This window comes from Myotis davidii, unplaced genomic scaffold (assembly GCF_000327345.1).
Source record: "Myotis davidii unplaced genomic scaffold, ASM32734v1 scaffold663, whole genome shotgun sequence".
In the NCBI taxonomy this organism is placed as follows: domain Eukaryota; kingdom Metazoa; phylum Chordata; class Mammalia; order Chiroptera; family Vespertilionidae; genus Myotis; species Myotis davidii.
This window is the reverse complement of record NW_006295816.1, coordinates 6,481,263-6,506,417: the sequence shown is the minus strand read 5'-3', so window position 1 is coordinate 6,506,417 and position 25,155 is coordinate 6,481,263. Positions and strand designations below refer to the sequence as shown.

At 43.1% G+C, this 25,155-nt stretch overlaps 1 protein-coding gene across 1 annotated transcript in view; it reads right to left on the bottom strand.

Moving 5' to 3' along the window:
- Window positions 1–24,619, bottom strand: part of ULK4 (unc-51 like kinase 4) — a 284,250-nt gene extending 259,631 nt beyond the window's left edge. The window contains exons 1-16 of the mRNA XM_015568398.1: window positions 24,403–24,619; window positions 23,149–23,342; window positions 21,806–21,905; window positions 19,783–19,922; window positions 15,544–15,706; window positions 14,501–14,602; window positions 13,638–13,721; window positions 12,010–12,085; window positions 9,110–9,202; window positions 7,012–7,130; window positions 6,786–6,855; window positions 5,873–5,969; window positions 5,125–5,229; window positions 2,877–2,937; window positions 1,421–1,602; window positions 540–586 (exon numbers count right to left, since the gene is read on the bottom strand). Of these exons, the coding sequence (XP_015423884.1) occupies window positions 540–586; window positions 1,421–1,602; window positions 2,877–2,937; window positions 5,125–5,229; window positions 5,873–5,969; window positions 6,786–6,855; window positions 7,012–7,130; window positions 9,110–9,202; window positions 12,010–12,085; window positions 13,638–13,721; window positions 14,501–14,602; window positions 15,544–15,706; window positions 19,783–19,922; window positions 21,806–21,905; window positions 23,149–23,286 (1,577 nt within the window). The 5' untranslated portion in view covers window positions 23,287–23,342; window positions 24,403–24,619. The remainder of the gene's footprint in view (window positions 1–539; window positions 587–1,420; window positions 1,603–2,876; window positions 2,938–5,124; window positions 5,230–5,872; window positions 5,970–6,785; window positions 6,856–7,011; window positions 7,131–9,109; window positions 9,203–12,009; window positions 12,086–13,637; window positions 13,722–14,500; window positions 14,603–15,543; window positions 15,707–19,782; window positions 19,923–21,805; window positions 21,906–23,148; window positions 23,343–24,402) is intronic.
- Between the last annotated feature and the right edge of the window lie 536 nt (window positions 24,620–25,155).

Below are 25,155 nucleotides of genomic sequence, written 5' to 3'. Positions count from 1 at the left end.
GAGTTGTCTTTTGGCTTCAAGCCTGTATCCAATATTCATGCATCAATGTCAGTTCTGTTTAGTATTTACCTGGCATATCTTTTCTTTTCTTTTCTCTAAATCTTTCTAGATTTTTATATATTAGATAGACATAGCCGATGGACACAGACAATAGTCTGGCAAAGGCCTGGAAGAGGCGGGTGCAGGGTGGAGGAGATCAATGGAGAAAAAATGGAGGAGAAGAGGGGACATCTATAATACTTTCAGCAAAAAAGATATATATTTTTTTAATTTTAAATAGAAAAAAAGTTTTCTATTAAAAAAACGTTTTAAAGCATTATTTGGAAAGGATTAAGAGAGTCTATTTTAAGAAGCCAGCAGGGGGCACCCCCTTCAAGGATATAATTTAAGTTTTAGCTGAAGTGTTAGGTTTTGTTGATTTCTTTTTAATGATCTTAGCACAAATCTTCTCAACGTTTTCCATGCTCAGAAATTACCTAAAATAAAATAACTGAATAAAATAATGAAGAATAAGTTATTAAAATATAAATGTTACTTACATATCCCAGTTTGGAGCCATTCGCAAATGCTGGATTAGCAAGTGGAACTAGGATAAAAATGAAGACACACATTTCATTCATGAAACTGCATAGAAAGTGACTGCACGGTTAAAAAAATCAGACCTGCATACAACGGAGATGGGAATCCCGCACTAAGAAGTTAATTATTCACAAAAATGCAAAAGCCCTGAGGATATGAATAAGCTAAAAATAAAAACTAAACACGACTTTCAGTTTCTCATACCCACTTATATTCCCTAAATGTGCCATAAACACACCCCAAGGACCAAAAAAGTAACCTTAAAACTATCCTGAAAGCAAATGACTTAATTTTCAAGCCAGTTCCCAATGAGGCCCCACTGTGGAGGAAGCCCAGACATTGTAACTTCCTCCTGGGGTGACTTCCAAAGCTCTGCCCAGTCCTAGGGCCTCCCCCATGAACCAAGCCAGCCCGACAAAGAGCATGACCAGGGGGGAAGTCTTAGGACTCAATGTCACCCTTCACTGTGGGTGGGGTTTACCAGGTGGCCCAATAAAGGGCCCTCTAGTCCACAGGGGCAGCTCATTCCAGAATGATCTCTGTCCTATGATTTCAGATGTGAAAAATATCACACAATTGTTACAAGTCGACATAAAATGTAAGCCAGAGTATGAGCAAAACAAGTTCAAAATCACTGTCTATGCAACTGCTCTTAGACTTCAGGATGAAACAGAGGACAGTTTTGACAAACCTATGATCCAATTATAATCCCTTTTGCATTATAATTGGAATTAATAATTTAGCTCTTGTTTCAATCGCTATCGATACACACGAGTGGCATGCAGAAGGCATGCTACGAGGACCGTGCGAGGGGTCTTGCTGTCACAACGTGACCACCTACCAGGGGGGAGTGCAGGAGCCTGGCGGCCACCTCCCTCTGACCGGCCACCACGCACAGGTAGCTCAGGAGGTTCAGCTTGACCCGGGAGGCGCCCATGGTCTTCTCAGGGCAGTCGAGCTGCGAGCACACTTGTTGCAGAAAGTCGTTCCAGTCCTGGTCTTTCAGGGACGCTAACCTGTCCACTGCGGAGGAAAGGAAATACTCAAAGTGGGTCTCGTGAAAAAGCACCGCGAAAATGTCTTGGGAGAAATGAAATGGAACAGGACTTCAAAAGCTGAGGCGACAAAGTCGTGACTTCGCAATGTCAAAATCCAAACTACTCCCAAGCTGGCACTGTTCTCAGTTACTCTTTTATACTCATTTCACTTTCTTCCACTGGAGACTTTTATCAAACAAGATCAACTACAACAGCCCTTTCCCAGAATAACTCAAAGTAAAGGGCAAAGGGGAAGGAATATTATTTTATAGTAATCCTCTACGTTTTCATCAATAGTGGTTCTGTTTGGCATGGCTTATTTAAATTTGCCTATATTCTATGTTTTTAATTTACTTTGATTTTATTTCAAATCAGAGATTCTGCTCTAGCCATGATGATGAAGTTTTTTCCAATTCTAGTTCAATAGCTTTATCAAATACAATACACCCAAATTTATGGTATAAAAACATTTCTGCCCTGGCCGGTGTGGCTCCGTTGGTTGGGCACTGTCCCATGCACCGAAAGGTTGCTGGTTCTAGTTCCAGTCAGGACACATGCCTGGGTTGCTGGCTCAATCCCCGGCAGGGGGTGTGCAGGAGGCAATGGATTGATGACATCTCTCTGAATTTCTTTTTATTGTTTTAATTTCTGACGTTCACCCTAAATCAGACTTTCAGTAGATGAAAGAAAGCATAACAATCTCCTTTTAAGTATCTCCATTTGCTGGAAGCCAGTCCATCCGTGCTGCTTGATACAGTCGCCCTTCTTCGCCGACTCCATCCACACCTTTGGGAACCCCTGGATCTGCTGGGGTTGGACCCCAACATCCATTCCCACACCATCCTCACAAAAGTGAACCATCTGGTCCCATTCTCAACTGCCCTGGCTTCCTTGAGTAGACTCTCAATTCTTCATTGTGGTCTCCAACCCTCCACGCCCACAATAACACCACAGATGTTGGAAATTCAATGGGCTCTACCAGGGGAAGGGCAGGAGAAGGGCCCACCCACGTAACAGGAAAACCCACCCAGCTTTTCAGGAACTCTCCCACCCACAAGAGCACAGGGCAGCCCAGACTCAGCCGAGTACGGCCAAAAGCTGGCACAAATGGATTTTGGGATGTTTATAATTTGCATAGCATTGCCAAGAGGACAACCAGTTGGCAAGAAAATAGAAATTTAGCTATTCATGAATAAAATATTCCATGTGCTATTAAATGTCTGTCTGCAAAGTGTCTAAACTAAACCTTTATGAGCCTACCTGAATATGCTGGTAGATGCAATATTTTTGGATCAAATTTAATTGGTGGTTGTTTCATGATCTGTGGTTTAAAAAAGAAAAAAAAAAACACCTTTTGAGACAGACATTGGCTCCTGATTTATCGCCTAGATCAGATTATAAATTAGTGAGGACAGAAAGGAATGCTGTAAAATTTGTCACCTATAAGAATTCAACAGTGCCCTTTTGGGATTAAAATATACAAATATGGATAATGATTTGTAAAAATAAGATCATTTCCATTGATATTTGCAGCAAAATTAAGCCTCATGAAAGAGATGCCCTACTATGGCTTACATGTAAGCTAATTTACCTCTAGGTGAGAAATTTGGTCACTGAACAAAACACGTGCTGGGGACCTGCCAGAGTAGGTCCCATGCTCAATGTTAGGGAGACACACACACACACACACACACAGAAGACGTGATCCTGTTGTCAGAGAGCTGCCACTCGGGTAACAACACAGACATTTGTTCAACAACAAAAAAACTGAAGTAACAGCGCAGAACAGGCAGGACATAATCAGACAAGACATCTCACGAGAGGAGTGTTTTTAAGCATTAGAGAAGGCAGCAACCCCTTCTGGCCGATGTGGCCGGGACAGGGTTTATGAAGAGGCAGGAGGTGGACTGAGGTCATAGGAATGGCCAGGACTTGAAGGCTGAATTCTCCAGGAAGCTGTGACAGCCTCAATGGAAAGCGCCTGAGTCTGGAGCAGCTGGAATCCTTCCTGTTGAGGCTTTAATGAAAGATTCAACCATCACATTTCTATGTCTCACTTCCCCAAAACCCAGTGTGTTTTTAAGGCCTTGGCTGGTAGTATTCCTGCCAGAAATAGACAACCTCATTCTCATCAAGAGAAAGCCTTCGACAAACCTCAGTGGAGGGACATTCTACAAAACACCTGACCACTTCCAAGTGTCCAGGTCATGAAGAACAAGCAGAGGTCAGGAAATGACCACAGGCCGGGAGAGACAAGGACCGCCCGTAGGAGAGCAAGGAGACATAAACTGAAATGTGGGTCCAGGAACAGAAAAGGGGCGTCAGGGTCACAGCTGGCAAAATTCGCACCGTGCTAACGTTAATCCCTGGGTCTGCTAACCACCTGCGGTCCTGTAGGATGTTCACATTAGGAGAAACTGGGGAAAAGGTATATAGGGAGGAACGCTAATATTTTCTAACGTTTTTCTAGAAGTCTAAAATCAGTTCAAAATAAAAGCCTATAGTAAGAATGTTTAAAAAACAGCTAACATTTCCCAGAAACAACCAAACGTGGCTATAAGGATAAAATAAAAAAATAGAGAGAATATGGTTTTAAAAAATTCGCAAATTGTTCTAGAAGGTCCACTGGGAAAACGCCCCGTTACCCATTAAATTTGATGTAATATCCAGTTATTCTGCCAGATATCTAAACTCATAAAAAGAAGTCGTTCTGTTGTGAAAATTGCTGGGTCATCTATATTAAATGCTGTCTTTGTAGCAAATACGCACACATCCGACAACCCATTTTACTCTAAACCAGAGCAATGTTCCCCGATGAGATGAGAGGAAACGGTCACAAATTTACACAGAAAAAGACAGTTTAAAAAATTCACATACAGAATAGATAGTGGAGGAATGTGTTGGAGACTGAGCGTCAACAGAAAACAAAGGGACTGAGAAATGACATTTTTTCAAGGAAGGCACTCATCCATGGTAACAGAGCATTGCTTTCCAAAGGACAGGAAGCAACAAGATTCCCCTGGGGTAGAAGTGAACCCAGAGTCCCCCAGCTCCCAGGGTCTGCCTCCGCCCACCTGCGTCCTGATAACCTATGAGCGGGCGTGGTCTCTGTGATCGGCCCACCCAGCCACGCCTGGTGAGCGGTGCTCACTGCCATCTGCCTTCGTAACACCATCAACTAGAACATCTGGAGTGATCCACGTTAAGCACGTGCTGAGAAAGGAAGGCCTCGAGGACTCAGGTCTGAGTCAGCAGCCACTCCTGGGCCCGCTGGGCTGATGGGAGGCAGGGGTGGGGGGGGTGCAGGGCAGGAAGAACACCGCCCAGGCAAGAAGGAGAGAGGGTTACAGACAGGGCGGGAGTTAGGCGTGTGGACATGTGTGTGATTAAATGAAATCCAAGCGGACGACAAGAGGAACAGAAATGCAAACATCACCCAGACTTCAGTCCTCAGTGAAATGGAAAACCCAGCCCGCAGGGGGGGGCGGCGGGGGGTGCCTCTCCGCACCTTGGGATTGTCAATAATCGGCGTGACGATGAGTTCTGCGTCTGTGTAGATGAGCTCCCTCATCTGGGATTCCATGTCCTGCTGGCTCAGGTGCCCACCTGTGGTCTGAAACAACAACAAAAATTGGACTGTTTCTGTGCCTAATGAAGACCTTTGAAAGACTGAACTAATAAGATGCTGAGCAAGGTCATCTCTAATGTACCTCAACTGATACTCAAAACACTTGCACAGGGAGTCTCGTTTGATCTTCGCATGGGTGAATTAAATGGGTGAATTACGTGGTATATCAATGATAGCTCAATGAAGCTGTTATTTAAAAACAAAAAACAAACAAAACAAAAGAACTATATGCCCTCGTGGGTTTGGCTCAGTGGATACAGTGTTGGCTTGTGAAGTGAACAGTCCCAGGTTCGATTCTGGTCAAGGGCACATGCCCAGATTGTAGGCTCAATCCCCAGTGGGGAACTTTCGGAAGGCAGCTGATCAATGATTCTCTCTCATCGTGGATGCTTCTATCTCTTTCCCCCTCTTCCTCTCTGAAATCAATTAAAAAATATATTTTTAAAAAAACTATAAAGCACCTCTCTCTTAAGTGTGCTTACTAGAAAAACCAATGATAAGGCAATGACTTAATTGTAAATTTTGTAATCACCAACATAGTTCGGAAATCAACTTGCAATTATTCTTTAGAATCTCTATATCTCATGTAAAACACACAAAAAACAAAAAACAATCCATCGCTGTTCACCTTGGTCAAAGGAGGCGCCTTCTGCGGTGAACTCTGGGTCACATCCACACCTGGACTTGACCCCACGGTAGTGCTGGTTCGCGGCGTAGGACGGGAACTGAAACACACACACCAGTGCCATTACCCACACGTCAGAAACTTTACCCTCCGCTTACTATATGCTGGGGAAAATGAAAACAAGTCTCCTAAAAAAGGGCAGAATACGTTAATTCTTTGTGATCTCATCATATAAAAAAAACCATTTAATGTTATCTGTGTTTACATGACTATTATTTTTATAACTTTTTAAAGTAATTCCCTGGCTAATTTACTGTGTGTGTTTTTTGTTTACAGCTTCTATGCTCCATACAGTATTTTGTTTTTACTGGAAACCTTACAACAATGATTGTATTATTCTTTAAATGTCTGCTGGTGTGAGCAGGATTAACCTAACAAAACACATCAGATATTCCACAAAGGATGAATAATATTCACAACTTTATTTCAGATGATGTTCAATACGGAAAGGTTTCTTGGTGCCTGCTGAGTGAGGAGTGATAGAAACCACATCTACTTGTAACGACTCCGCCCACACGTGTCAATGGCCTCCGAGCCCGATGGGCCACTCCATTCCCCCCCGCCCCCTCCCCCGCCCCCGAGTCTCTGATTTTCAGTTTTTCACATTTTAAGAAATTCACTCAGATCACCAGGGTCTTCTTCAGTAAACTCCTTCAAATTCCCAAAGATCAGGATTCCCATTTCTCTTTCACTTACTTATCTGTTTGCTCATTCATTCAACAAGTACTAACTTAGCTCACAGGAAATGCCCGGGAGAATACAAAGCTTTTTTAAAATCCAGGACGACAGATGCTGTAATAAGATGTACTTTCATCCCCCGGCCGGGGACCCCTCACTGCTCTGTCACGTCACCCACCTGAGAAGGAACATGGACTCGTTCAGTTGGCCCCCAAGAGTATTCTTAGGCCGCAGCTCAGCTGGATCTTCTGTGGCAGGAAAGGAGAATGTTAGCCATGAAGGAACAGGTACCATGAGCGGGGCACCCACAGACAGGGATGGAGAGAGAAAGACAGCACGAATGCGGAGGGAACTCTCCGACATGGCATTCGAGGCAGCACACACATGCTCGAATGAAAGCCCACCTAGTCTCCAAGAGCGACTCGGCCGCTGGCCACTCCTCTCCCCTCTGGCTTGTCCGCTCGGGGGGCTCCTCACAAGCTCCTTGGCATCTTGTGACCTGGAACATTCCATCATGTTTCTGCTGCTCAACAGGAGAAAGTCAACACAATCGAACTTACTTGTGAGCTTTCTACACAGCTTTCTGTGTCGAACGAGAGGTTGGAAAGGATAACTAAATTACACGTGACATTTGGCAAAGCCATGGAGAAAAGCAGTATTTTTCATCGAGCAGTGACCATGAGCACCGCTACGAGCAGGACAGTGAATGAAGAAGTTTCTACGCCTTCTCCCAGAAAAATAAGTAGCAGCTGGCAGATTGGGGATGGAAACCAGAACTCAAAGTAGCCGTGACCCAGCATGAGTCTCCCTAGAGTTTCCCCTCCCGGTGCTGCCCAGCCTGGGCTCGAAGGCAGCAAGGAGACAGAGGAAGCCCGTGAGAAGCCCTCTGTTTCTGTTCCAAGGACAGGAAAGGGACCTCTTGGGTCAGAGCTGGGAAATCCCCTAGGTGTTCCTTTTCTTTTCCCGTTCTGTCCTGCCCTGGCCCCAGGTAACCCTGCAGCAGCTGGTTGCGAACAGCAGCAGCATCTGGCCAGTGCCTAACACTCACAGAGGGGGTCATCCTCTTCTCTAACCAAAAAGCTACGGTCTCAAGAATGTGGGGCAAACCCCTGGGGCTCCGCTCTCTTTCTCAGCCTCTCTCCCTGTCCTCCGCCACTAGGCCACAAACACATCCAGCAAGACAAAGGCTGTAACACACAATAACTTCATTGTGGAATGCAAGGCTGGTTCAATATTTGGAAGCCAATTTATGGAAGAGCCATAATGAGAACCTAAAGAAGAAAAACCACATGATCACATTACCCAACACATAAAGGCATTCAACAAAATTCAGCGTTCATTCAAACTGAAAAAGGGCAGCGACAGAAGCCTCCACCTCATCGTTCTTCTTAATGGGGAAAGGCGCTTTCATCCTACAAGCAGAAACCAGGCAAGGATGTTTGTTTTCATCACTCCTGATTCAGTATCTTACTGGAAAAAAGTCCCAGCAAGGGCAATAAGGCAGAAAAAAGCAATAAAAGGCAAGGAGGTTAAAAAGGAAGATGAAAATCTGAGGTCGGAGGTATCCTGTGCCTTGCTGACACTGCGGACCAGCGCCCAGTTCTCTGTAGCACCTAATACTATAGTGAAAGCATAACTGAAGCTCACTGGCTCAGAGAAACTCAAGTTTGGGAAAGACTTCAGATAGAATTCAGACTCCTCTATCCAAGACAATCAACTTGCCAAGATTAAAATTAAGGATCAGACAACCATTTATCACAATGAGGTAAGGAGGGGAAAGTCAATTATCAGAACTTTTACTCAGCTACTTCTCACCTGTTCTTTTCCAAATACCATCAATTTTGTAAGGGTCCTGGGCTAAGAAGATTTTTATAATAAAAACAAAGAATATTAGTCAAGACGAGCTCGGTTATGCTGTGGTGACATACACCCCCTCAAACACCAGTGGCTCGGAATCTCGTAACTGTGTATCTTCCTCAGGCACAGACACACAGGCTGGGGGGAAAGGTATGCTCATTGTGGGCACTACAGACCCAGCCTGACAGCAACTCCATTTTGACAGTTTTCTTCCCAATTAACTCACCAGGAGAAGTGCAGCAGATCACTCACTGGCTTTCAAGTTTCTATCCAGAAATAACACATGTCACTTCTGCTCGCTTTCCATTAGCCAGAGCAAGTCACATGACTACGCCTAACTGAAAAGGGGGCAATGAGACCCTACCCCATGCTTGCAAGATGGGAAGCCACTTGTAGCTGGTAAACAGAACTGATAACTACCATACTGAATCAATGACTCGAGTGGAAACAACTGATCGGAAAATCCGCAAAATCAAGAACACAAAAATGTCATGATGAAACTCTTCCAACAATCCTTAAACAAATGCTTGATTTTTCTACTAGGAAAGCACAGAAATTCTTGTCATGGATGCTGTGTCATCAGAACACGAATGCGTAGGAGTGTTTAGCAGCCATGCCCCCCACACAAAGATAAGCTGATCCTACCTGATGCTGGAGTCCTCGGTGCTCGAGTCCTGATCTTTTCGAGTAAAAGCATCCTTCCAAAACGGATGCCGCAGCAGGCCTGCCCACGTTAATCTGTATAAAACACAAATGTTAAAATTCTGTTCATGATTCCCAGGGGGAAGTCCCAGTTATAGGAATCAGATTTTATCATTTATAAATATCTCCATGTTAGTGCACCTCTGAGATCGTGCAATACTTTACTCTCTCATTCCAGTACGCAACTGACCTCTCTTAAAAAGCAACCGATAATTCAGACATAATTCAGAAGCCTCACATGGTGCAGAATGAAAGGGTCTGACAACTAAGTATTGGAAATCTCAGGGTTCATATCCAGGGAGCCTGATGAAAACATTTTGGGTTCTCAATGAAGAAATCTATCAATAATTTAAAAATGTAAAGCAAATAGATCACATATTACCAACCTATAATTCTGCCCCACAACAGGCTTGATTATTCTAGGGCACCCTGCCTGTTTTACACATTTCATTCATGGGACTTCACTCCTATAACTTCATTCAGAAATAAACAAGAATGTCAACTTCATGACTATATACAGTCACATCTCTATTTAGGTGCCAAAATGTTGTCTAGCTACATTAACTGTTGTCACCCACATTAAAGTGACTTTTGGCTCTATCTCAAACCCAGACTCACTCTCAAAGCATTACGTTTTACTACTAATAGATTATTATACCTCCAGGTATACTCATCAGACTCAGAAAGGTTAAATCTGATTGAAATTTTAAAACCAAACAAGAAAATAGCTTAAATTAATTTAATCATTCAACATTTCTGAATTGAAGTGAAAACTACTTTAATCAAAATTAAAACACTAATGATAAAGAGAAAGAATTTACAACTATATATACAAGTAAATTTTAAGGGCTCTTAAGATTTACTCATGGAGAACTAAAATTGCCAGTAAAATGGAATTTCTTTTCCATCCATAAGATTGGCAAAAACGTGTAAGATCAGCAAAGCCCAGACAGGTAACTGGTGGGGAAAGAGCTCCCCAGCGTTGCTGAAAGTGGAAACCATTTCGAACATGTTCCCCAATGCAGCAAACGTATCACACTTTTATATGCTCTTAGCGTTTGACCAGCATTTATCCAAAAGGGATAACTTCCCAAGTGAATAACAAAACACACGCAAAGGCTATTTCCTGTAGCAGTGTGGATGGTATTCTAAATCAAGACACACTCTCAGTGTTTATTGCTATTACAGGTTATCATGTATACACTGCAGCCAGTCAAAGTGACTAAGTAGACGTTTTACTACTAATAGATTATTATACCTCCAGATATACTCATCAGACTCAGAAAGGTTAAATCTGAAATTTTAAAACAAAACAAGAAAATAGCTTATATTTAATTAATCTAATTATTCAACATTTCTAGATTGAAGTGAAAACTACTTTAATCAAAATTAAAACACTAATGATAAAGAGAAAGAATTTACAACTATATATACAAGTAAATTTTAAGGGCTCTTAAGATTTACTCATGGAGAACTAAAATTGCCAGTAAAATGGAATTTCTTTTCCATCCATAAGATTGGCAAAAACGTGTAAGATCAGCAAAGCCCAGACAGGTAACTGGTGGGGAAAGAGCTCCCCAGCGTTGCTGAAAGTGGAAACCATTTCGAACATGTTCCCCAATGCAGCAAACGTATCACACTTTTATATGCTCTTAGCGTTTGACCAGCATTTATCCAAAAGGGATAACTTCCCAAGTGAATAACAACATACTCAAAGGCTATTTCCTGTAGCAGTGTGTATGGTATTCTAAATCAAGATACACTCTCAGTGTTTATTGCTATTACAGTTTATCATGTATACACTGCAGCCAGTCAGTTTGGGCAGAACCCAAACTAGGAACCAACTGCTCTTGACCCCCAGGCCAGGGGAACCCCATCCCCACGCTGCAACATCTCTCTGAAATCAATAAAATATATATTTAAAAATGAAAAAGAATGACTAAGCAAACAAAGAGAAAAAAGTAGCTTATTGGGTGGTCCCATTTATGCAAAAAAAGCATACAATATAGAGATATAAACAGATAGAAATGTAGGTATTTCATCCTAAATAAAGTATTCTTAAGCCTATCAAAAGATGTCTGGAAGATTACCAACCAAAACAACACTAATCCTAAAGGCATTCTATTACAAGCATGGGAGGTTTGTCCTAAAACTTATAGAAGAACAGCTTTTCCTTCTGCAAGTTCTCTCTTGCATTTAATGAAGATGGAGAACGGAGTGTTTTGTTTGCTATGTGAAATACACTCATTATTTTACACCGAGGCAGAGACCCAAACACCTGCTTCACAACGGTGTCCCCACTCCCTTTTCCTGCAGTTACCTAGTGGCAGAACCCGAACTAGGAACCAACTGCTCTTGACCACCAGGCCAGGGAAACCCCATCCCCACGCTGCAACACAGAAATGTCACACTGTGCAATTTTCCTGTCACTTGATGTTCCCACGATGACAGGAGTATCATAAAAATATATCACACTAAAATACCACCCAGTTGGTGTTATTACATCAGCCATCTCAACAGTACCCTCCCTAGTCCAACAGTCAAAGGGAGCTTTAGCCTGAAGTCCACAAGGGAAGAACAAAGCTGCTTGGATTCAGGAGTTACAAGAAAATCCATCAAGGTATTGGGCAACTACTGAATACATTAAAAGAGAAAATGACTTAAAATTCCTCATCATTAAAAACGCGGGCAAAGAAAAACCCTGAGCGTAAACTCAGATTTCCTTTTGTAAAAAGCAGTTTGAGCCCCTCTGTGTGTATGAAGAACCGTGCTATTCCAGAAGTGCATGAAAGAGAAAAATAGATCCCACTCATCGTTCATATTACAATACCATCCATGCAGACCTTTTCTGAGGATCCTTTTGAAGCAAACCATCCAGCAAATTCATAAAATCTGGAGACGCTTTAGGAAGAGAAGAATCTGCATGCAAATTAAGTCCCAAAAATGAAAAAAAAAAGTGATAAGGAGATGAATACGTACCCTACATCAACATTTAAAGTCACGGTACTTTAAGCACATAAATTATTTTAAAGAGAACACGGAGTCTATTAATAACAATTAGGCTTCCATTTACATAGAGGGGAGAGGGGCACAATTTTTTTAGTATCTTTTTCCTATGCTACAGAAAACTAAGTTTCGACCAACTTCTAAAATTACTTGATTGTCTAACCCCAGGAAGGATTACTGGCCTAACAAACTCACACCCTTGTCTTCCACTAGTAATTATGCCCCATTTTCTGAGGCATTATTATTAATTTGACCAACTCTGCTTTAATATACTATGATTAGAATACTTGTAATTCCTTTTATTTTTAGCAGGAAAAATAATAAGCATCACATTATGATATTGTCCAATTGTCTTAATCTCCAAACTTTGCCTTTTTAAATTACACAGATACACACACACACACCATGGCCCAATTATCAGTCATGGTTAAAATAAGAAGCCATGAGGACAATGGCCAACAACAACGCCAGGCACGGTAGGCACTCCGGCCACCGTGTGGTGAAGGGCTGTGACATAGCGAGCTTGGGCCACCAGTCGTACCCTGACCAGACCTTTGGCACCTCATTTCCAGGTTCTTCCCTGCATAAGAACCTTTAACTTATAGGAGAAAACAATAATCAATATTGTATTGAAAAGTCATCATAAGAAATACGAATGACTGATTTCTACAAAAAATAAGACGAAGTTAATGAAAGGGAAAAAATGCAGCATTTTGTTTTAAGAAATACAGATTATTTTCAAAATATCAAGCGTTTTGTTTTTTTCACCTGGGGTGATTCTTGAAAATATCCTGTATTCCTATTTCTTTCATGAACGACTTCCGATTTTTTTTTTCTCCTCTTAAAAACTCCCAATATTATTTTTTGTAAAGCTCTGTTTTCGTTGATGTGGCTTAAGACTCACTTTTCTTATGGTGTAGAGCAAAGTGCTTTATTATGGTTGTATCTGCTTTTGTTTTTCTTTCCTTAAAGTTGTTAACAGTAGATGGTTATATTATCCACAATTTGTGTGATTAAAATCCCGACACTTTAAATACTACACTCTCTCCTTCCAAAGGCTCTAACAACTTGTCAGGGCAGCATTCTGATCAAGGGCTGAGAACGCCCGATTCGTTACCATGCAAACACTCACCAGGCATAACCACACAGGACATGAGTCCAAATTAGGTAAACGACACAGACACAAAATAATAAATAAAAGTTTGGCTTCTCAATCTGTAAGCCAGACATCTGATACAGGAGGGCAAAGTAATCCGTGATTTTAAATGAGGGAAACTACTACTTTTCCATTTAAGTATCTAAAAAAAAAATGGCAAAGGGAACGCTAACATTTCTAAAAATATCAATTAGGGAACATTTATAAAATGTAAATTGGGAAGTTATGAATCAATAGAAATAGACAACAAAAGTGCACCTGTAGTCAGTGTAAAGTGTAAATTAACTGCATTTATAACAAAAAGCCTACCTTTTGGAATAGGTGGCGAAGGAGCTTTATGAATAATCTTTTCAATTACTTCTGAAACACTTTCTGAGAAGAATGGAGGTTTTCCTGAAATTACATGGAAACTTGTCAATTAAATATGTTTGTCATCACCAATAATTCTAAAACAAAAAAACAAAAAACCAACTGCAGATAGTTCAGCATTACACAATTTACAAATGCATATATAGTGATAACTAATTATTGAATGTCTATACCAGGCACACTATGTATTTTTATATTTCTATAATTCAAAATCTGTCACCCCAACCAATATACAAATTCACATATGGAACCTACCAGGACCCATGGTTTACGTGGGCTACTGGACACATGGGAATAATTCAGTCGCAGGTACCTTTACAAGAATTTCTACTAATAAGCACAGCTCTTTAATAGTTAGGCACATTTCAACATTCCAGATCATCACGAAAAATACCTATCGGTCAAAAAGGTCCTAGGGACCTGAATGTGCCCAGACTCCAAGCACTCCAGCCAAAATCATATAGACAGAAATTACAAAAACCAGTCTTTGCCGGCTGGTGTGGCTCAGTAGTTGAGCAGCGACCTATGAACCAGGAGGTCATGGTTCAATTCTCAGTCAGGGCACATGCCCAGCGGGGGACGTACAGGAGGCAGCCAATCGATGATTCTCTCTCATCATTTGATGTTTTTATCGCTCTCTCTCTCCCTTCCTCTCTGAAATCAATAAAAAGTATATTTTTTAAAAATTAAGTTAAAATAATAACCAGCCTTTTCACATCTTATATGTAAAATATTTACAAACTACTGATTTCGCCTTTGTGTTTATCCAGCTGTGACTTGAAAATGAAGCAGCAAGTAATCACCTGAAAACATCTCATGCAGCAGACAGCCCAAAGACCAGAGGTCGCTGGCGACGGAGAAGTCGGTGCCCTTCACAATTTCGGGTGCTGTGTAAGCAAGCGATCCTAAGCACCAAGTACAAACAGCAGCTTCGTTAGGAGTTTGTATTGTTCCCACCCCAAACCCGCCAGGGAGAGACCCGACGAGGTGAAAATGCGGAGAATATGCACGTGAACATAACTTCAGGTGCATTTCACACGTTTTAGTGTTTCCTAACAGTAAGGTTCCATTTTACCAGGATATGTGAAAATATAAACAGAGTTATCTCAAAAACCCAGCTCAGTCAGAGGTGTGGCACATATAGGCATGTTCAACCTCTTTGAAATTAACAATTTAAATAGTCCGAAGAAAAGCAGCTCTGGTTAGAATATCTTGGACAGGATGTGTTGTTACGCAGCAGTCACACCCCACACCCACCCGGGATTTACAGCAAAGCTGATTTATCATGCAAACCACAGTGCGGCCCAGGTCAGCCGCGGGCTGAGGGAGGCTCCGCCCCCGACACCCCCTCAGTCATCCAGGCACAGACAGCACCCAGCACTGCACACGGGCTCAACTACAGCTAACACCCCAGATGCAGCTCACTGTCAAAACCACCGCCCAAGAGTGAACCCCTAGAAGTCTTCCTTAATTGCAAGTATCAGCTGCTCAACCATGTGGAACAAATAACTACGGAGCCACGAGCGTGTGCCAGGCACTGTGCCAAGTGCGGAGCTACGGCCAGGGGTGAGGCCAAACCCCTGCAGCTGATGCTCTGACGTGTGGTCAGGGACATCCGGAGGTCAGGATGAGATCCGGGCTGTCAGGGGTTCCGGTGCCTACACAGCCTTCGATCCTCATGGAAAACCTTAGGCCGTCGACAAAGCCATCCCTGCATCCGGACTTCTCCTCGTCAGTATTATTTTGCATCCATTATTTGACTAGCAAAATAAAAGGTCAGCATCATCCCCTAACGTGACTTGGGTGGCCCACCACGAGAGCTAGGATCTAAAAACTCTCCACCTACCTCGGATTCTACTTTTCATATTTTTCTTCAGTACACGTTCCCCACTGTCACCTCCTCCTTCTTCTGTTGCCATCAAAGCAAAGAAATCTTCCAAATTTTCACCTTCCACTTTTGCCAGGCAGAAATTACTAAACTTCAACGTGCCGGGCCCTTCCAAGAGAATCTATACAGATGAAAAATGAACCTGGTCAGCGCCTGACCCGACTGACACTTCCCGCGGCACCTCGTCACCTCACTAAAGCACTTTGAAGCATTTCTTGCTTCATCACAACTTAGAAAATTAAATGCTTACATTTAAAAAAAAAAAAAGAAGAAGAAGAAGAAGCTAAAGAGCTCTAGCCGGTTTGGCTCAGTGGATAGAGCGTCGGCCTGCAGACTGAAGGGTCCCAGGTTCGATTCCGGTCAAGGGCACATGCCCAGGTTGCGAGCTCAATCCCCAGTAGGGGGCGGGCAAGAGGCAGCCAATCAATGATTCTCTGTCATCATTGATATTTCTCTCTCCCTCCATCCCTCCCTCTCCCCTCCTCTGAAATCAATAAAAATATATTAGAAAAAAAAATTTTTTAAAGCAGCTAAAGAAATCCAACATTTTAACAATAATGGAATCAAATATTCAACTGCTCGCTCTCAGATGTATACAATGAACACATCACATAACCACAGAGGGAAACCTCGGGCTCTTAAGAGCAGTGTATATGGAGAACCTGACACTGAGGGAGGGTCTGAAAGCACACCTGTCAGGTGTTGTTTATATAATGTGTGGCTAAGACTAAGGCTCTGAAGTTAGAGACCTAAAACTCTCACAGGCAATGTGACCTGGAGAATCTACTTAACCTTCCTAAATCTCACTCTCTTCCCCTATAAAATGAACAAAGCACACTTAACTCTGCAGACTGGTAAGGAATAGCTGAGGTTACGCGTGCAAAGGGCTTTGAATAGTGATTGGCATGTGCTAAACGCTCACGTCTACTAATGTAAGTTGTGACTAGAAGTTATCTGTTGAGTGTTAAAGCCATGCCAGGAACCAGTGTCCTGTTACTTTTAATTTTTTCTCCAGAGCCATTAAAAATATTTATGGGAAGTTGTAATGAGTCAGCTGGCTTTTTGTTTTTAAAGACAATTTAAAGTTTGCCCTTAACTTCTAATCAGAAATACTAAGGATGTCTGTTACAAGTCCCCAGTGACTTTTAAAAGTGTTTGAGCACCAGAAGCCCCAGAAGATCTGTTAAGAAGAACTACTAGTCCCTACTGCCAGAGTTTCTGATTCCACAGGTCTCAGATGGGTCCAAGAACCCCCATTTCCAATGAGCCCCAGATAACACTAATGCTGCTGGTCCAGGGAACACACTTTGAGAACCAGTGAGAGGGGTCAGCAATTTTTTTTAAGTTAGTAAATCTTTCAGACTTTGCAAGCCATAAGGTCTTTGTCCTGATTACTCAACTCTGTAGCCACCAACAATATAGAACGAAAGGGTGTGGCTATGTTCCAATAAAACCTCGCTTACAGGAACGGGCATCCTGCCCGGACTCTGCCAACCCCAGATCTGGAATAAAAGTTACATTACAAGTCAGCCTGAATGTCCCATTACCAGTATAAACAGCTGACACTAGACCTCATTAATCACCTCCCACACGGGGTTGGCACGCCTCAGCCCCTCGGTCAAATCCCAGCCGGCACCTGTTTCTGCACAGGCATGAGCTAAGAGTGGTTTTATATTTCTAAACGGTTGAAAAAAACTGCAATAAGATAATATTTTTTGACGTGAAAATTATATAAATTTCAAATGTCAATGTCCATGAATAAAGTTTTATTGAAACCAGCCACACCTGTGCACTTATATACTGCGTATGGCTGCTTTCAGGCCTGTAACCACCATTAAATGACTGTAGGCTTCAGGCAAGTATATGAATATGTCAAACAAGGATTTTTATCTGTTACGAGGAGTTTTATGGATTTTTTTAAGGTTTAATTATGTTCTCATACAGACGGCTGCTAATAATGTTTAACAAGGAAACATTCAACTTTCCATTTCATTGTGTACACATTAACAAAGGGACAGTAGCAACTCAGAGCCATAATCAGTACAAGCCCTAAGAGTACGTCCTTGTAAAGATAACTGTGCCTGACTGAGGGCACACTGTGCACCAAAAAGTGTCCCAGAAGCCTCTCCTAAAATCAACATGTAAGCCTTACACTCGCCCTGAAATTCCCATTTTATATTAGAGACAAGAAACTAAGGCCGAGAGAGAGAGAGAGAGAGACAGAGACAGAGGATTTTGTCCAGGGAACAGGGCTCCTAAATGTGTGTCAACTGTGACCAGGAAACTCAGCAGGTTTCATGACAACTACACTGAAGCACATTTAGTTATGGATGATTAGCTTAGCCCAAAAAGAAAATATATGATCCACAATAGCCAAAAATTCCATTAGAAAACAAAAGTAATGGCTCATAATTGCGTACTATAAGAATTAAGAATTATTTCATAGAGCTATGGACCTCACCATTCACAATACAGGTCAGCAGCAATAATAATTACTCACAGAGCTCTGCAAGGAGAGGAAACTGCATTCTTCAAGGACTTCAATGGGTAGCTAACTAGGTAGCTAAAATACAGTTTCCTTTTATTAAAAAAACTAGTGGCCCGGTGCACAAATTCATGCACATTGAAAGGAAATTAACTGGTAGGAATATTTTAATATTGCTATTTGCCCTTTCTCCATAAAAGCGTCAACCAAATTCATGATCGACAATGACAGATGGGAACACACGTGTGCGATTGGCACCAGTGAGTGTTTTCTAAGTATCGTGCGTGCGTTAGTCAACTTAGCCTTTTATAGATATAGAACAAACTTGCTTAATTAGACCTGCTTTCTGATTTAGCTAAACTTTTTCCAGCCCAGTGAAGCACCCCAACTTCTCTTTCAGGTCATTATCAACAACACAGCAGTAAATATCAACACGAAGCAGATTATTATTGTAGATCACACAGGGAGAGCAAAGGGTAAAATATTTAATTGCAGTAGTGCTTTACTATATTCTGTGCAGTGAGAACACCTGGAGTCATTTTTAAGGTCCACCATTTCTTACCTCTTTTCAGTCAGGTCAAGTTTCTAAGCTTTCTAAATCTCCGTTTTCTGGCTAATGAAAAGAAAATAGGATTCCACCGAGTCTCCTATCTACCTACTCCAGGACTTCTGTGAAGATCAAATGAGATGAGGCACGGGAAAACACTTCACAGACATTTGGTTAAAGTGTGAAATGTTCCCACCTGGCTATAAAGCAAGTCGTGTTCCTGGGCTGAAGAAACCAAGGAGGCTAGTCACTAGGTAGAGGAAGCCGGGCGTTGCTATGTGATATCATTACCCAGATGGACACTTAGCATATTAGCCTTTTATATACAGACTAGAGGCCTGGTGCACAAAAATTTGTGCACTCGGGGTGGGGGGGGGCCTCAGCCCGGCCTGTGCCATCTCGCAGTCTGGGACCCCTCGGGAGATAACGACCTGCTGGCTTAGGCCCGCTCCCTGGGGGATTGGGCTTAAGCTGGCAGTCAGACATCCCTCTGGCAGCCTGGGCGCCCTCAGGGGATGTCTACTTGCCAGCGGGGAGCAGGCCTAAGCTGCAGTCGGACATCCTTAGCGCTGCTGAGGAGGCAGGAGAGGCTCCCACCTCCACCGCTGTACTGGCAGCCATCAGCATGACTTGTGGCTGAGCAGAGCTCCTCCCATGTTTTTCTTTCTTTTTTTTATTCTGGGCCAGCTTTAGCTTTGAGGCTTGGCTCCAGCTCTTAGGACTCCGCTGCTGAAAGTAGGTTTCTAGCCTTTGCTTACATTGTTGCGATCCTGCTGGCTGAAGCCTGGCAGGTTTCTGGGGTTTTGTTTAGCTTCTATGTTTGTTACATAGTTGCTTAGAGTTGCAGCTTAGAGGCCTGCAGCGGCAGATGGGGAACATTGGAGTCCTCTGTCACTGAAGCAAGCAAGCCTCATGTAGTTTCAAGTTGCCTGGCTGCCGGCCGCCATTGTGGCTGGCAGTTAATTTGCATATTGCCCTGATTAGCCAATGGGAAGGGTAGCGGTCGTATGCCAATTACCATGTTTCTCTTTTATTAGATAGGATGTTAACGCAAAATTTCAAGATGTTCTATACCTAAAATTATATCTAAAAAAAAAAGTGCCATTGAGAAAGCACCGTTAACTAAGGCACAAGAGATTAGGAAATCAAAATATTAATGAATTACCTTCCCAGGAGAAAGGTCACAAAAGAGAATGCCAAGCTGATGAAGATGATGCAATCCAGTAATCAGGTCAATCCCAAAGCTTCTCACAACATCTTCTGGGAGGTTTTCATCTTGAGCAATGACCATTTCTAAGGAACCGCCTGCAAGTCGATTAAAATCACCCATTTTAGCCCCCCGGCATTACACAGTGCCTCCAGCGGGTTCCATGGTGGGAGACACTGAGCATGGAAGAAATGATCGCATCAGGACCCCTGGACAGCCTCGCAGGGAAAGCACACCTGTGAGGGAGCACCATGGACAAGCGCCCTATCAGACTATCAGAAACCTGCGTCCCTGCTCCAGGCCAGCTCAGGGGACCGGCTGCTCAGTCTGCACGCTGGTCAGTAAGGAGGGGGGTGGGATGCAGGGAGTGACAATCACCTGGTGCTGTGATGTCTCACTCCGCTCCCTCGGGAAATGAATGGCTGTAAAGATTGGTGGGAAACACTGACGCAAACTGCATTCAAATCACATTACGCAAAGTACAGTCACATTTGCTTCTGTACAAAGTTAGGTGGCATTCTGCAAAGTGCTGCATAGCAAAAAAGATGGTGCCTTTCCTTCACCGTCAGAAAAGCAAACCGTGATGAATTAAATAATGGGCCTAAGGCAGTCACGTGGGGAATTCTATTTCTATGCCCTTCGGAGGTCCCGGTCACGTTTCTATTATCTCAGAGCCAGAAACAAACATGCGGGTTTTTTTGTTTGTTTCTTTTTTTTTAGGGTCAAGATTAAAGCAAGAGCCAAATTCAGAGGCTGTGCAGTCTCGGCTGGCATCTCGAAGTTCAATCAGAATTACCGTGACAAAGCTAGCAGGTGTTTTGGGTTTTGTTTATTTTGTCTTGGTCGGTGAGGAACGGCGGCAAACACAGGCATAAATTAAAGTTAGGTCACTACACTGGTCACGGGGCAGAAACAGCAGCTGAAGCAAAAAAAAGGAACAAGGAGGAAGTCCCCTGCTCACCTCACCCATGGGCACGTCTGTGGAAGTAATTTAGACCACAGCACCCTACTGATTCAGAAAATGAAATGACAGAATTACTCTATGATTCAGTTTTATAAATTCCAAGTGCCAATAGGTAAGACTCATAAAGCTAGACTTAACTACAGTGTGCCTTAATATTTAATGATTCTCTATTTTCCTCGGTGTATAAACAGGAGTACACTAACCATGGTACTTGTTACGTTTTTTTCCCTGAAGACACTGGCACTAAAAGCCCAGATAATATCTACCGAGGTAGTCACCCTTCTCCCTGTACATAGTGATGGCGAACCTTTTGCGCTCGGCGTTGTCAGCATTTTGAAAAACCCTAACTTAACTCTGGTGCCGTGTCACATATAGAAATTTTTATATATTTGCAACCATAGTAAAACAAAGACTTATATTTTTGATATTTATTTTATATATTTAAATGCTATTTAACAAAGAAAAATCAACCAAAAAAATGAGTTCAAGTGTCACCTGACACCCATGTCATAGGTTCGCCATCACTGTCCTAGAGAGCTGTATTAAACAAGAACTATAACATGTGATCTCTGATTACACCTAGGTGATGGGATCTGTTGATTCATCCTTGTACTTTTCCACATTGCTTAAGTTTTTATAAAGAGCAGGTATTCTGTTCATTAAAAAAACATTTTATAAACTAATAAGCTACTTAATAGCTAATTGACCTAAAATACTTTGTTTCTATTGAATGGAAAAAGTTATTTGATAAACTAATTACTACTCAAAAATATTTCTAAGCTTTCACATAAGTGATTTGGTAATATTTTATACCAAAGTAAAGTTAACCCCAAACTGAATATTATATAAATCTTCCTCTTATCAAATATCTTAGCCCTTCCCCTTCCCTAATATCCACTCAACAACAGATTTTCAAGTTAACATAGTCAACAGTATCAACATGTACCTGTAAAAGAAGGAAGGAAAATAACAAAACCTACATCTGACTTTTTTTTAAAACCACATAACGTGGCTTACCTGTGCAGAGTTCCACTACCAGCCAGAGATGATTGCTGGTTTCATACCACTCGTGAAGGGTTACGATATTCTGGTGTTTAATTTCTTGGGTGAGACGGACCTATAAAAACACACAACATACACACTTTTTAAGAAAAGTTCTTAAAACCCTTGCATCTATTAAAAAATACCTAAATCGCCCAGCCAGGTGTGGCTGAGCGTCGACCCAGGAACCAAGAGGTCAGCGGTTCAATTCCTTGTCAGGGCATATGCCTGGGTTGCAGACTCAACCCCCAGTACAGAACATGCACGAGGCAGCCAATCAATGATTCTCTCTCATCACTGATGTTTCTCTCTCTCTCTCCTCACTTCCTCTCTGAAATCAATAAAAATATATTCTAAAAAAATAAAAAACACCTACCGGTAAATATACAATCAGGAAATGGATAAGAAAATAATAGAATTCATTGGGTGGAATTCTTTATGGACATCAAAATAATGGTTATGAAGGCTGGTCACATGGAAACATACCATCTTAAAAATGATTTTTTTCAAAACTTGTGTAATATAGTTTTGTGTGTTTTGGGTAAATATAATATTGCAAAAAAAGAAATATTATTCATAGGAAAATGGACAAAAGGTTTACATCAAAAAACCTATTGTAGCCCTGGCTGGTATTGTTAAATGGTTAGAGTGTTGACCCATGCAACAAAGGGTCTCAGGTTCAATCCCTGGTCAAGGGCATGTACCTGGTTCACAGGTTTGATCCCCGACCCCAGCTGGGGCACATCAAGAGGGAACCAATTGATGTGTCTCTCTCACATCGATGTCTCTATCTACCTCTCCTCCCTCCCTCCCTTTCTCCCTTCCACTCTCTCTAAAAATCAATTTAAAAAACATCGAGTGAGGAGGAACAAAAGCGAAAAAAAAGGTTAAGATGGTAAATGTTGTGTTATGTGTATTTTACCACAATAAACAAAAAAAGTTGAGGGGGGAAAAAAAAAAGTCAGGTTTGGCCCAAGGAGCCTGGGCTGTAATTCAAACCCAAGCCGCCCTCGCCCAAAGTCCTTCCTTTGGAAAGCTTCACAATCACATACTAAATGTACAAGTAAATGAACCAACACAGACCTTATTTTCCCCGACTCTCACCCAAACAAACGAAACCCTTACGCTGCTAATGACGGGGGCGTGTTCATCAGTCAGGAGTCAGGACTGGCGGCACTACACAGGCACAGAGAGGTTGCCCAGGCGATTGGAATCGTGGCACCTGCTATAGTGCGTTCCGTGGCTTCTATTTACATACTGATTATTCTACCACATCAGAGCTGTCTTTTGCCAGAGGGAAGGAAACATACTTGACTTACCCAGTTTGTTATTTCAGGCCTTTTGCACTTATCTGTGCAAAAAACAGCTACAAAATTGATGGTTCCCTTCCGTCGCCCCTTATAGACAATGGTCCTGCTTCCTCTGCCGATCTCCTCGTATAGAACGAAGTTTTGCATCTCCAGGCCAACTTCTCACACTTGATAGAAGGACAGCCTAATAGCATCTCTTGCTCCTAAAATGTAAACAGAAATGACACACATAAATGCAAGCTAGTCGTATGATTAATTAGCCCAGGATATTTAATATGTAAGTAAATCTAATAATTCTATAAATTCATAAGATTCACTGGTATGCAACACCTGCAAGTAAGTGTTGAAAGATTCTTTTTGACTCAGTCTAAGGGCATGCCTCACAACAGACTTCCCACTATGAATTTTTAAAATGTTATTACTCTTAAGTTGTAAAATAAAGCACAAATACACAAAATCCCACAAAATAGAGTTTACTGAATTATTGTAAGAGGTACACCGCTGTCATCACCACCCGGGTCAGGAACAGCACTTGGTGGCCACCCCAGAAATCCCTCCACGAGCCTAAGGCAATCACAGCTCCTCCTGCTCCCCAAAAGTAACCGCTCTCCTTACTTTCACAGTTACCACTTCCTTGGGTTTCTTCATAGTTTTCCCACCCACGTGTGTTATCCCAGACAGTTTAGTCTTGCACGTTTCCTATAATCGTGGTGCATCTTTTCTCTCTCTTTTCATCTACAAGTTCACCTAGCTATCATCCGAAAAGCCAGAAGTCAGAGCAAATCACACCTACAAGCAAAGGAGGCATTTACGAGCCAGGGGCACGTAGGTGAAGACCGGGATCCTCCCCTCCATCATCCCCGCCGTTTAACTCCCGCACTAGCAGCATCAGCGACACCTGGGAACTGGATAGAAACCAACTCTCGCGCCCCATTCCAGACCTCTGGAATCAGAAACTCTGGAATCCGGGCCTGGCAAGCAGTTTTAATTCGGCCTCGGGATGCTCGCTCACCTTTGCGAACCTCAGGCCGTGCCACCCTTGCCTCAAGCAAGACCCAAAAGGCGGCCAGGCATTTTGCTAAGTCCTTCAACAAGTGCGCCTCCTGCAGCACTTTACAGACCGACTTCCCTGCAGGTTGAGCTCGGTCTGACTTCGGGCCGAGAGATGGCGGGAGAGGGGAAAACAGTGAGTAGGTGGGCAGCGCCCCTCCAAACCTACAGTCTCTATCGCGTCGGCTGAGGGAGTCCCGAATCCAGACTTACGCCCCTAAAACTGCCACTCCCCGGGTCTCTGGGGGAGATACCACCGACCAGCCAGACCGCTCCCTCTTGTGCGCAGATCTCGAATAGTAGCCCCCTCGGGACGGGTCCACTGGCCCCAAACCGGGGGCGAAACAATGGAGCAAAGCGGGACGCGCGGTAGCAGCGTAAGGCCATGAGCGTCCGGCGCCCCTCCGCGTTTGGATTCGCCCATCCCGTCTCCAGGGCAGCACGCAGAACGCCAGAAAGAGCGCAGGGCTCTGACTGGCTGAACAGTTTCGGTTCCTATTGGCTGGAAGTGAGCGGCTAGAGCACCTCCCTCAACCCAAAGGGCCTCGCGCCCAGCCTTCGGACGAGTCCACCGACCCTGGACCAGGGCAGAAAGTGGTGGAGGGAGGCGGGGCTCTGAGCGTCAGCGTCCGGCCTCGCGAACTGAGCACCCCTCCGCATTTGGATTCGCCCATCCGGTCTCCAGGGCAGCACGCAGGACGCCGGAAGAAGTCCCTGGCGCTGAGTGGCTGAGCAGTTTGAGTTCCTATTGGCTGGAACCCGGAAGTAGGCGTGGGTGACGGGCGGTTCGTCCATCCTTTTACGGTGTGTGTGGATTGGGGTTTTGGACCAATCAGGAGAACCTACCTGGACTGTAGTGGCAGATTTGGGGGCTCTTGGGCCCTGGGCTCTCGTCATTTCTTCACTGCCCTCTCCCCGTTTCCTTCCGTCCTTTTTTTCTGACGCCCTCCGGAGCCCACGTGGACG